This window comes from Myotis nattereri, assembly GCF_964212035.1.
Source record: "Myotis nattereri genome assembly, chromosome: 5".
NCBI classification, from domain to species: domain Eukaryota; kingdom Metazoa; phylum Chordata; class Mammalia; order Chiroptera; family Vespertilionidae; genus Myotis; species Myotis nattereri.
The window spans coordinates 61398735-61412022 of NC_138080.1; the positions used below are offsets into that span (position 1 = coordinate 61398735).

Sequence of the window (13288 nt, forward strand, 5' to 3'; positions counted from 1 at the left end):
ATCATTGTGATGGTGGCAGGAGCAGCGGCGGCAGCGGCAGCCCAGCCGAGCGTTAGGGGCTGCTCTCCGCGCGGCGTTTTGCAAAGGACTTCACCGATCTACTTTTGCAGTCGCCTCGGACTGTCCATGTGTTTACTTCCCCCAGCCCGAGGATTCGCTATCTAGGATCCTGTGAAATGCAACTGAGCAGCCAAAGTACTTTGAGAACACGGGGCGGCATAAACACCAAAACTTTTTTGTGGAAGGAAAATGCAATAAGCAAGCTTGCCGTTTTCCGATGCGGTGTGGAGTGAGTGTGTGTCGCGCGTGTCCGCACTGGAGGCATATGCTTGTGTGTGTACATGGGGTGTGTTTTTCGGTACGTAGGGAGAAAATGCTTGCCAACCACCGGAAATCTCCTGGAATTTATTAGAAAATAATGGATTATAAAAAGAAGGCAGGAGAGGAGCGGATCTCCCCTTGAGTTGCAACCCGATTTGCTGCTGGCTCAGTTTTGTTGTGATTCTTTTTGTTGATAGGTGTCTGATGGCATTTTGATCCCCCCCTTTTTTTTCTCCTTGAGCTTTACAGTTTTTACAAAAAAGGGAAACAAAAAACCACCCCAAAATCTCTCCCCCCCCTTTTTTTTTTTTTGCCCCGTCGGGATTGCTGTTTCCATCCATGTGCTTGCGTCTCCCCCGCGTTCCACTTAAACTATTTTAATCCTTGGACCCAAGGAGGAGGCTGATAGGGGGGTGGATAAAAAAAGTTCTTCCAAAATAGTGTGCCCGGGGAGCAGGATGGGGGATTTCGCAGCCCCCGCTGCCGCCGCGAATGGCAGTAGTATTTGCATCAACAGTAGCCTGAACAGCAGCCTCGCCGGGGCCGGGATCGGTGTGAATAATACTCCCAATAGTACTCCAGCTGCTCCGAGTAGCAATCACCCCGCTGCCGGCTGTGGCGGCGGCGGCGGCGGCTCCGGGGGCCACGGCGGCAGCTCCGCGGCCGTCCCCAAGCACAGCACCGTGGTGGAGCGGCTCCGCCAGCGCATCGAAGGCTGCCGGAGGCACCACGTCAATTGCGAGAACAGGTACCAGCAGGCTCAGGTGGAGCAGCTGGAGCTGGAGCGCCGGGACACGGTGAGCCTCTACCAGCGCACTCTGGAGCAGAGGGCCAAGAAATCGGGCGCCGGCAAGCAGCAGCACCAGAGCAAACCCCAGCAAGATGCGGAGGCTGCCTCGGCTGAGCAGAGGAATCACACGCTGATCATGGTGAGGGCGCGCGGGCAGTGGGCACGGGGCGCGCGCGCGCGCCTGGGGGGTGGTGGTGCTGGAGCTTCTTACATTGGGGGACGGGGGTCTGATTTGCACGGCGGGAGAGGTGGGCCGAAGGGTTAATGTCAACTTTTCTGAGAGGGAAAGCTGCGGTCGCCGCTACCTGTTAATCTGTCAGGGTTGTCAGACGTGGGGAAGAGGGGGCGAGAGGGGAGAAGCCAGTCACGACTGCGAGGGGCGGAGGGACCTGGAGGAGCAGCGGGGGGAGGCACTGGAAAAGTTTTTTTCTCCTCTCCTTTTCTTAGATACGGATTTGAAAGAGTGTGAACCCAGAGTTGAAACCTCGCTCCTCCTCTTCATCGCTCCCACCCCACCCCATCCCACCCCACCTCTCCCCTCCCCTCGAAAAGCCGCCTCGCCTTCTCAGACCCGTCCCCCTTCGCCCACCCCTCTCCGCACATCCGCCGGGGTCGGGGAGAAATTGATGCTGTCGCAGATTCTGGGCGGGCACCAGGCCCTCAGTCCCTAGGGGGGCGGTGGGGGAAGCGAGAGGCTCTCGCCTTTTCTCCCCAGCTCACCCCCTTTGGGCTGAGAAAGTCTGAGAGTTTTGTGAATGAACTTTGAAGTGGGTGAGAAGCGAGCGAGGATGGCCGCAGCGCGCCTCCGCGGGAGCGCGCGCGGATGCGGGGCGCGGGTGCGCTCCTCGGCGGCTGGAGACCGGGGTCTGGCCCGGCAGGTGGAGCTGCGGGTTGGGTCGAGCGGAGAGCGGCCTGGCGGGGGCGGGAGGGGAGAACTGAGTCCTCTGCACCAGGAGTCCCCGCCACGCAACTTCACTGGGGACAGTGTCCCCTCCTCCTCTCAAACTCGCGTGCACTGAGCTTCTCCGCTTCAACCCCCGCCAACTTTCCGGGCCCGGCATAGAAGCCCGGAGGAGTGGATGGTAGCTGGGAGGTGAAAGAGGCTTAAATGGCTGGGTGGGTGGGTTCGAGGTAGACTGAGCAGCCAATGGCTTAACTTCTCCGGGAGGAAGGGGCAGTTCCCACTCCCTAACCCTGAGGGTAGAATCCTTTCTCTTATCTCCTCTCTCAGGTTCTTTTGCTTTCCTTCCAGCGTGGGGGAGGCCGGAAGCTCGGAAAGGTGTCTGCAGCCCCTTCCCCCACCGCGCCGCCCGGGTTAGTGAGGCGCGGGTGTGCGCAGCGGGCCGGGCGGTGGGAGTCTGAGCGCGCGGAGCGCCTTTGCCCGTGCCCCTGGCACACCGCACCTCGATCGGCGGCCCTCGCAGTGTGCGGTGGATAAATCGCACCCGTCCTGGGTCTGGGAGTCATCGGCGCCGGGGGCGGTGCGGTGCCGCCGCAGGCTAGTGCCGGGCGCTCGGTGACAAAGAGCCGGCTTGGGGGAGGGGAAGAGGCTAGGCGGCCTCGCTCGCTCCCCACCCTCCCCACCTCCCCCGCCCCGCACGTGAAGAGGAACAATTTGTTTATCTTGGCCTTCAAGATTCCTGCCCTCCTCCCCGTTCTCCGAGGCCGCCCAGCCCCTCCTCCCTGCCCTCCCTCCTTGGCGCGATCCTGCCCAGTCCCGCCGGCAGCACCTTCCTCCTCCCCTTCCTCCTCTCCCAGATCGTCCTCCTGCAGCCCGCTTTCCCCCGCCCTTCTGGGACGCGGCCGTGGGGGAGGGAGCGAGAAACGCTTTGTCCGCCTCGCGGCCCTGCTCCGTCCCGGAGGCCGCGGGCTGGGAGGGGCGCAGCGCCCCGCCGCCCTGCCCCCGCCCCGTGGCCGCTCCCACCCCGCTCCCGCCTCCGCCCTCCGCCCTCCGCCCTCCTCCTCCGGCAACCGAGCCAGCCCCGCGCGCGAAGAAGAGGCGGACTTGGTTTTGAGGAAGAACGAGTGTCAGAGAGTCCGGGAGGGCGGTTCTCGCTTTACAAACAGGAAGCCCCAAACCGCTGGCACACTGTAGCTTGTCTGATTGTCCCCGGAGGCGGGGCAGGCCCTGCATCCTGACTGTAGCTCCTGCGCCCTCGGCGTACCTATTTCCCCCGGTCCGCCTGGGCTCTTCCCCCGCCCCCCTTGCGCCCTTCCGCAGGTCTGGAGACACGTTGTGAACCTAAGGATTTGCCAGGCACTGAGGATACCATCCTTGCCTACTCCACGCCCCCTTTTCTGTATTTGTTCGCGCGGATGGCGTAGAAATGGGCTGTTTTCGTAAAGCCCCCAAATCCCAGCTCCACGGAATCTCCCCCGACCTTTGGGGTGGAGAACTGCTGTGGATCTGACCTCGTCCGCTGGGCACCACTGGAACAAAAGCCAGCGCCTTCCCCTGTGCTCAGTCGCTTTACCTCGCGGAGCGACAGCAGTAGAGTTTACGGCCAGAAAGTTTTTGTGTTCAGGTGGTGTTCTATGGAGGGTGCCACATGGGCCCTCGGAGGGGCCCGGGGGAGATCTCAGGGTGCGCGCGCCTGTGTTCAAATACGTCCGCAGGTGGAAGCAAGCCCAGGATGCTGACTTCACCTGGAAGGACGTAGCAAGCCCAAGCAAGGGCTTACTTTTGAAAATGAAAAAGATACTGCTTACTTGAATGGATGGTGTGCAGAATCGGAGCATACTCTAGCTTCAACTGTATTTCACATGCATCTCTCGCTGATACCAGTGGCAAGTATGTGTGCTGAGTGTGATGAAAATAAACAGCCTTAAATCTTAAGCAAAGGATTGCATGTGAATTCTATGTACCACAAAAAGGAAACAATCAACTCCATCCTCTACAATTTACTTTTCTTTAAAAATAATTAGGAATTCACATTGGCTCCTGAAATGAAAGGGCATTTTAACTTAGCCTGTGTACTAGATAAACTCTTGAAAAAGGGGTTGCAAAGAAAATGTTGATCTTGATTTTCTTGAATTGGCTGCTGGCTTATAGTTGTGCTCTGGTAGGGCACAGAGCAATTATATGTAGTTCACACACTGGGCCCTTTATTTGGAAAGCCCTAAAGAAAAGCAGTAGTCAGTCAGAACCAAATAATAATAATAATAATGATAAAAATAAAGATGAATAGGATTCTTTTCTGTTTTATTGCTATTGTTTACCTTCGTACAGCCAATATGTCCAAAGTACTAAATATCGATCAGTTCTCTTTCTGCCTGGCTTGGGTTAAGAAGGCTGTCTAATCAGGCCTTTACCTCTTGATTTGTTTTCTTATCTCACACATTTACAAGCATATGCATGAAAAACAAACAAGCAAACAAAAAGCAGGGTAGATGAGGTGAAACAGAAACCTTCCTTGGCTCCAGACTGCTGGGAGGGGCCTGGGTTTTGCGTGGGTCTCTAACAGCCCTGTTAGAAAGCCTGGCGCACAGGCCTGCATTGGAAGCTGCATTACCTGGACATGTAGTCGAACGCTTTTCCCCTGACACACACTTTATTTATACAGAAGTGTTCCCCTCCAGGATTTATTGGTGAGGCCTATTGATTTCACTTATTAGAGAGTCTCAGTTGAAAATGTGCCTTTTCCTAAAATAGTTTTAATTATTTGTGGTAATAGAAGGAGACATTGTTCATTCTCTGTACTTGGAGCTGCACTCCTGCTTATATTAAGGTATATTCCAACCGACAAATTCATTTTCAAGCCAAAGATACATGGACTTGACAAAGGTGTAATCACTCAGGCACACCAAAATGCATGACAGTGCAGTCTTCAGATTTGCAAAATGGTGGTAGTAGGCCTTGATCTGCCTAAGTTCCCCTGTTTTCACGACCATTTCACTACCTTAGTGCCATCGTAATTTTCAGAGCATGCTTAATTTATACACAGCTTACTGACTGCAGGAATCTAGGCGATTCCTGCCCTGAAGTGTTTACCCCATAAAATTCATTTGGTAATAAGCATATTAATTATTGAATGTTAGAGAACACCGTAGCCTATCCAGAACGTTCTCATCCATTCCTGGAATAGATCCAGGAAATGTCATCATATCAGTCCATCGCTAAAGCTCCTTATAAATGAATCTGGTTTCCTGTTTCTTATCCTGTTGAAGGTAAATCACTGGCTCTGTATCCAGTTGTTTTTGCGAGCTTGTAATGTCAAACCACTTGTAAAGCTTTCCTCTGGACCTTTCATTGGCTTCTCTTCTGCTGTCCTGGGTTACAAGATTGACATGTTTCTTGAAAAGCCTTCCATAGCCCAAGAGCCCACATAGGTGTACCTTACATTTGTGAAAAACTACTTTGAAATTTCATTTCTCTGTGCTTCATAAGTGCTTGTTTTTTCTTTGAAATTTCAAGAATCATTCCCTGCCCCCCCCCCAAAGCTCTAGTGCAGCGGTTCTCAACCTGTGGGTCGCGACCCCTTTGAGGGTCAAATGACCCTTTGACAGGGGTCGCCTAAGACCATCGGCAAACACATATAATTACATATTGTTTTTGTGATTAATCACTATGCTTTAATTATGTTCAGTTTGTAACAATGAAATTGGGGGTCACCACAACATGAGGAACTGTACTAAAGGGTCACGGCATTAGGAAGGTTGAGAACCACTGCTCTAGTGCATATTAATTGTTATTTATGTCTTTTGGTATGGTGCATTTTATTTAGTGCTGGGCAGCCAGTGATCGGAAAAGTAGAAGCAGAGTTAGTTAATCATTAATCATAATCTATAAAATGCTCTCAGGCCCAGTTGGTTCCCAGGGAAAGCTGAGTTTTCAGGCAGGTAATATATGTGACGCTTTCCATCCTGTCTCATTAGAATTATAAGCAAGCTTTAGAACCTCACTGGGAAAAGAAACAGTCCAGGTGCATGGTTTACTGACATTTCTGTAAGAAGAAGGATGAGGGTCTTAAACCTTAAAATAATTAGATAGAGTTATTTTCTAAATACTTCTCTGAGACCAAGAGCCAACTGTTGTTTAAGAGGTTTCCTGACTGGGTTCTTCCATTTGGTTTAGATAATAATGGGGGAGACATCTCTCCTAGCCTCTCTCCCACCCATCCCTCCCACCTCTCCTCCTTCTCTCCCCTTAGTGTGCTACATACATGGAAGGAGTCTAGTATAAGAAACCATGGTGCACATTACATAGTAATTGTTGGACACATTAGAAGTACTTGTGTTTCATTTAATGTCATTGATGGAATATTATTTGTGATGAGTGCTCATTTAACAGTCCTGCATTCTTGGAATTTAGGATGACCAAATTCTGTCATCTTTTTCACATTACCCATCACAGAGAACTGTGAAATCAATCAGACATCAAAATCTTATAATGAGGGACATATTTAAAACCTGAGACTTCATAATCTATGCCTTTTAACTTTCCCAACTAGCTTTGCATTTTTGAAACTCTGTTACTCAGAGCTGGTTTTCAGTTTTCCGATCCTGTGGGTGCTTGCTTTGTTTCCCTGCCCCCTCCTACTGCCAGCCTTTTGGTCTTCTCTCTGATCTTTGTCACCTTTACCAAAGGTTGGGAAGAAGCACTAAGAAGAGAAATTTAATTTTGGTGCTCCCTACTCATAATAAAATCACTGAGTGAGATTCCAATTATTTTAGATCAATTATGGATTTGGTTTTGCATACCATGTACTCTTTATTAGCACAAAAATAGAGAATAGACTGAATTTTACAATTTCATTCATCCCTTCAACAACATTGGTACATAGACCCTAATACTTCGTATAAGTTAAACTACTAAATCACATTCTTACATCCAAGACTTTTGCAATGTTTATTCTTTGTAGACTTTCAGTGTTATTCTAGCTAAGGTTAAGGGGATAACAGGTTTTTTTGTTGGTTTGTTTTTTCAGCAGCATTAGGCTTGATGCCAGTGACTTCTCAACAGCTTCAGGCTGAGTTATATCCCCTCCTCATGACATTTTAAGTAAAGTACTATGCTTTACTTTCCTATTCTTTCAAACTAATTTGTCATTGGTTTCTGCCCCCCAAAAACCTGATTTACAGGTGACTGTTCCACAGTTATAGGATCCCCCAAATTATAGTTCCATTAAAAAATACAGCATGCTTTTCAGGCAGATGCATTCCAAAAATTCATTATTCATGTTTGGTACTTGGAAATGCAGCTTCTGCGAATCAGCTATCACCAAGAACTGATTAATTATCCTTCACTTAAAATTGTTGTGTATGTTCAAATCTAAGAAAGTTTAAAGGGCTAAAGAAATAAGAACTAAAGAAATACTCAGGAGATGGAGTTAAGAGGCTGCTATATATAATAAATGCTTCAAAATCCCAGGCTTCCATTCAGAGAAGGAGTACACTTTTTTTTTTTTTTTTAAGTCTACCTGGCTATTGCATCTGTTAAACAGTTTGCGATGTGGGTAAGCAACTGCATTTAGGAAAGAAGCACAGCATTCCCCGAGGGCCAGATACACACAGGCATGGAAAAAAGAAATGACTGCCAGTGGCTTGGGTTTTTTAAGGCAAGCTATGCACACTGTCCTTGGGGGATTTAATACAAATCTCAAAAGGCTCGAGGTATTTCCTCTGACATAAGGAAAGTGATTCCTGGAGAATCATTTAGACACTTCTTTTTAATTACATTGGACCTCCCATTGGTTGGAATGACCTTTATGCTGAAGTAGGAGCTTTGAAAATAGGAATAACTTATAGCCATCCTCCTTAGCAATGGCTTAACAGCTGTAGAAAACTTAAGTGAAATGTTTAATTTTTAACTAACCACCTCCAGCATTTCGTTTCTGACTCCTTCACTCTCCATCCTGTTGGGGAGAATCTGGTATGTCATGTTTCCTGGTGTGAACTCTCTCCAGCGTTTGCTTGGACACCCGGAGAGTTTCTTAGGACACGTTCCGTATCTTCCCTCCATTGCAGGATACCTTTCTCCACCTCCAGAAAACTCGTGTCTGGGCAGGCACTTCTCTCCCTTCAAAGGAGAAGTTGAAGAGCCCTGAGTCTGTGCAGCTTCAGCCCGGGTCGTAACGATGACTCCTAAGCTTGCAGGGCTCTAAAAGACAAGCTCCGCAGTGCCCTTTATCCTCACAGTGGCTGGTTATTTCTTTCTTTGATTGTTCGGTAGATGTTGAAAGTAATCAGTGATTGACAGTGAATCTAAAGGGACTGGTACCCACTGATGGGCTTTAAGGAAGTGCGGTACATCAGGGAGGAGAGGCCAGAGGGGTTGAGGGTTTCGCATCACCTGGATGGCCAGGGAAAGACACATAAGGGAGATGCTGGGTTTTGCTTATTTGTGGTGAACAGACGGTACCTGGTGCCTTGGGAGTTTGCAGAGGTAAAGTGTGCTTTTTGTAATCTGTTCTGAGCCTGCAGACCCCACTGAAATGCAAATATGTATTTTCCAGAGCTAATGGCAATATTGTTTGTAAATGGAAAGAAATCCATTTCCTAAAATATTTCAGTGCTCTCTTAAATTATCACTATGGCCATTGGAATGGATTCACTGTGGTTTCCTTTAAATCAGTGATTTTTCATTCCATGGGGATTATGCCCACCCACCCCCAACATTTGGCAACATTGGGAGACATTTGGGATTTCACAACTGGAGGGGTGCTACACTGTGTAGTGGGGAGAAGCCAGGGACGCTGCTAGACCTACAAGTGCATGCCCCACAAAGCATTACCGGGTCCAAATACAAGGATTGCTGCTGTTGAGAAACCCTGCTGTAAACAAGGGGCTCCCCTCCATGGTTGCCAACACACAGGGCAGAGACACTCACAACTTCCCCAGCACTCTCACTGCCCGCGGAGGGGAGCGGGGAGGCGCTGCCATGTGGGAGAGTGGCTGGGAAGAAGTCAGAGGGTTGCTGCCTTGGATTTCGGCTCCAGCCCTGTGACAGGCTGGCTTTTCGTTTCCTGTCCGCCTCTCTCTCCTTGCCTGTCAGGAAGGTGAACAGTACTCACTCTTTTTACCTTACAGTGTAGTCGTTAGGCTCCAATGAAGTGCTAGGCCTATTTTTATGAATCATGTTCATTTTTGCTTCATTGTTTGCCTCCTGCCCACATGCAGACGTAAAGTTGAGTGATTGAGGCATGTATCACTCATGCACAGGCCAAGGTCTAATGACTAGGCATTGAGCAAGGGCTTCCTATTGGACAGCATTTCCAGGCCCCGGGATACAGTGGCATCCTTGCTGTCTCTGGCTCACACAGCAGGGCACCGTTTCATGTTTCAGATGAGGTATATGAAATGGTCTTTGTGGTTTTAGGAGAATGTGCTAATGGAGGTCATTAATAAACTAACATTTAGGAAAATCCTAAGGGTGCTAAACGCCTTGTATCTTCTTACAACCTTTCTATAGCTGTAGTGTTCTTGCATTGTTTTCTATAACAGCATTTTTTTTCCTTCTTTTTTTAATTTATATTTTATTGATTTTTTACAGAGAGGAAGGGAGAGGGATAGAGAGTTAGAAACATCGACGAGAGAGAAACATCCATCAGCTGCCTCAACCCCTACTGGGGATGTGCCCACAACCAAGGTACATGCCCTTGACTGGAATCGAACCTGGGACCCTTGAGTCCGCAGGCTGACGCTCTATCCACTGAGCCAAGCCAGTTAGGGCCTTTCTTTCTCTTTCTTTCTTTCTTTCTTTCTTTCTTTCTTTCTTTCTTTCTTTCTTCTTTCTTTCTTTCATTCTTTCTTTCTTTCAATAAAATCACTTTGTCGATGGAGAGGATTAGCTGGCACGACAAAGAATAAGGTGAAAATATGGTTGTTAAAAATGAGGTAGATGATTGTCTTTGCTTCCCTTGTTTTGACCAGGTGACTTGTAAGCACCATGGCTTGACATCAAGATTTTAGAGGAAATTAGACAAAGAGGAGAGCATTTAGAAGGAGCAAGCAAAGCAAGGTGGTGCAAGACTTGCACCCATGTCACAGGAAGGACAGGTGGAAGACCTGGAGGTGTTCAGTCTGACTTAGGAGATGATATGGTTGCTGTCTTAACATATTTGAAGGGCTGCCATATAAGAAAGGACTAGATGGGCTCTTTGTGGCCTCAAGGGGATAGGTTAGGATCAGTGGTTGGCAGTTATTAGGAGCCAGGTTTGTTTAATATTAAACACACACAACACAAAATTACATGAAAATTAAAGCTGTTCAAAGATGAAATAGGCTGTCTTGATGAGTGAAAATGTTCTAGCAAAAGTTGTTTAATTGGCTGAAATACTGCAGAAGGGATTTCAACATCTTATTTATTTATTCAAATATATTTTTTATTGATTTCATAGAGGAAGGGAGAGGGAGGGAGAGATAGAAACATTAATGATGAGAGAGAATCACTGATTGGCTGCCTCCTGTATGCCCACTCCTGGGGATCGAGCCTGCAACCCAAGCATGTGCCCTTGACCAGTCCACAGTCCAATGCTCCATCCACTGAGCCAAACCACCTAGGGCTCAACATGTTCTTTATTAAATTATAACACTTTAAAATAATATTGAAATAAAACAGCAGTTAGAGAAGGACAAGGACTTTATCTCTTCATCTTTCTATCCTCATGACCAGAAAAAGACCTACCTGTACATGGGAGGAACGCTAAATATGTGTAGAATAAATTAACTGCAAGTAAGTAGATTAAGAAGTGACATAATTCCTCTCTCTCAATGTTACCCCCTTCTTAGAAGTTACCATGGTTTAGAATATCTCTCTCCAGACCTTCTTCTGTTTGCTTACATGTATACTAAATGTTGTATATCATTGGATGTTAGCTTTTTCCCACATCAATGAAATTATATTACACAAGGTTTTGAGATCCACTTTTTCCACATACTGTATTTCGGAGAGCTATCCAAGTCAATACATGTAGATTAGATCCTCAATTCATTCTTTTTAACTCTTAGATAGCATTTCATAATGTGGATGTTCCATAGTTTGTTAAATGATCCCCTGTTGTAAGACACATTGGTGGTTTCTCTCTCTTTTTCTCCCCCCCCTTCCCCATTGCCAATTTAACATTACTACAATGAACATCCTTATCCATATTTCCCCTGTACATATGTCAGCATTTCTGTAGCACAGATTAGGACTTCTTTCTATAGATGTAATTTGTATAAACAGAAAAAGTTGGCCAAAAAAATGTCTTGATCTAATATGATATCATATAGCATCTGAATTATATTACTACCCATTTTAGGGCAGATGATAATTGTGTCTCCTTTAAAACATTGCTTTAAAAGGTATCAACCCTAGTAACTGGTGTTGGTCTTCGCAGTCTAGGGGAAACATGATTAGTCTTCAAAGTCTGTATATCTGGCAACACATCTTACAGGAATGACTTTCCTTCTTTTCCTCTGGCCTAAAGAAGAAGTTAGAACAGTGATGGTGAACCTATGACACGCGTGTCAGAGGTGACACTCGAACTCATTTTTTTGGTTGATTTTTCTTTGTTAAATGGCATTTAAATATATAAAATAAATATCAAAAATATAAGTCTTTGTTTTACTATGGTTGCAAATATCAAAAAATTTCTATATGTGACACGGCACCAGAATTAAGTTAGGGTTTTTCAAAATGCTGACACGCCGAGCTCAAAAGGTTCGCCATCACTGAGTTAGGAGGACTCTGCTTACCCCTCCTGCTCAGGCCCTGAGGGTGGGAAAGTCACTTCCTTGAATAAGTCTGTAGTTCCTTCCCCTTTCCCTGGCTTTGTGTTTCACAGGCCCGTGTGGCTGTATTTCTAAAATGTAGTTCAGTTGGTGACGCAGTGCCTGGGGTGGCCGTGGGTGCAGGTTTGCGTGATCATACAAATCTCAGGTCTGAGTTGCCACCTCCTACAGGTTAAATTGCCCTGACTAATCCAGTCGTCTGTGTAATGTGGTAATAACAACCTGCTGACCTGGCCGACTGTGGAAAATGCATCAAAATGGACTCACCTTGACAGCCACCGGCAGAAGCTGTTTAGACAGTGAGGGGTCCTTTCGGTTTTCATTGTACGCGCGCGCTGGGGGGGTGGGTCTGAGGGCTGCCCTTCACTGGAGTCCTTGGGCATCCTGGTTTACCTCTGGCGTAGCAGCTTCCCTCCCCCGAGAGGAAAGCTACTAACTGGAGCCTCTATTTTTACGGAGCCAGAGCACTTTGGCTCCAGAATCCATGCTCTTGGCTGCTACACTATTCTGCCTTCACCTGGCGGAGGTGTTCCTTCCGGAAAAGGCTGTGTGAGCACCTGCATTTCTTCAACAACGTGCCCTCCCCAGGAGGAGTCTTCACCTTCCTGACTTGCCTTCAGGTTTTAAGATCAGTTTGAACAAGAGCCAAAATGAAGACGCGTGGTAGTGCTGGGCCTTGCCCGGTTCATCACGAGGAGCCCCGCTTTGTCATCTCCTGGCCTCCCTCCTCCCTCCTGGCCTGCGTGCCTCCCTTTCCCCTGTCCTTTACCACTGCTTGTTTCACCGTTGTCTCAGTGACGGGGGGCATCCGCAAAGCTGTACAAGATGTAGGTGGCACTTATCTGAACCACAGAAATAAGCCAAGGGTGGCGTGGAAGTGCTTGGCGGCCTCAACTTTACAGGCCATTCTCTACTAAGTGACTCCGGTGAACTAGGCATCCTGCCTCCATGTGTGACAGCGATTTCCAACCAGTGTGCCGCCGGAATTTTAAAAAAATGCAGTACCTGACTGTTTAGTCGGGGCGCTGACTTCTTTTCCCTTAGATTGTCAAAAAAATAAATAAATAAATAAATAAATAAATAAATAAATAAATGAGCCTGGCCAGTGTGGCTCAGTGTTTGAGCGTCGACCTATGAACCAGGAGGTTACGGTTCAATTCCCGGTCAGGGCACATGCTTGGGTTGCGGACTCAATCCCCAGTGTGGGGCGTGCAGGAGGCAGCCTATCAGTGATTCTCATCATTGACGTTTCTATCTCTTCCTCCCTCTCCCTTCCTCTCTGAAATCAAGAAAAATATATTAAAAAATACAAAAAATTAAAAAATCACAACAGCCAACAAACACAATATCTGTAAAGTGTGAATGAATTAAATTACACTTATTTTTTTGTTAGATTGGCAAAAAATGTATCTCTCGGCATGCTGCAGAATTTCAGTAATTCACCCGTGCCATGAGAGGAAGAAG

General features: G+C 47.5%; 1 protein-coding gene across 1 annotated transcript in view; it reads left to right on the top strand.

Annotated features, from left to right (window-relative positions):
• The first annotated feature begins 343 nt into the window (after positions 1-343).
• MAML3 (mastermind like transcriptional coactivator 3) overlaps positions 344-13288 on the top strand; it is a 388367-nt gene continuing 375422 nt past the window's right edge. Inside the window, exon 1 of the mRNA XM_081093490.1 lies at positions 344-1250. Within this exon, the coding sequence (XP_080949616.1) occupies positions 780-1250 (471 nt within the window). The 5' untranslated portion in view covers positions 344-779. The remainder of the gene's footprint in view (positions 1251-13288) is intronic.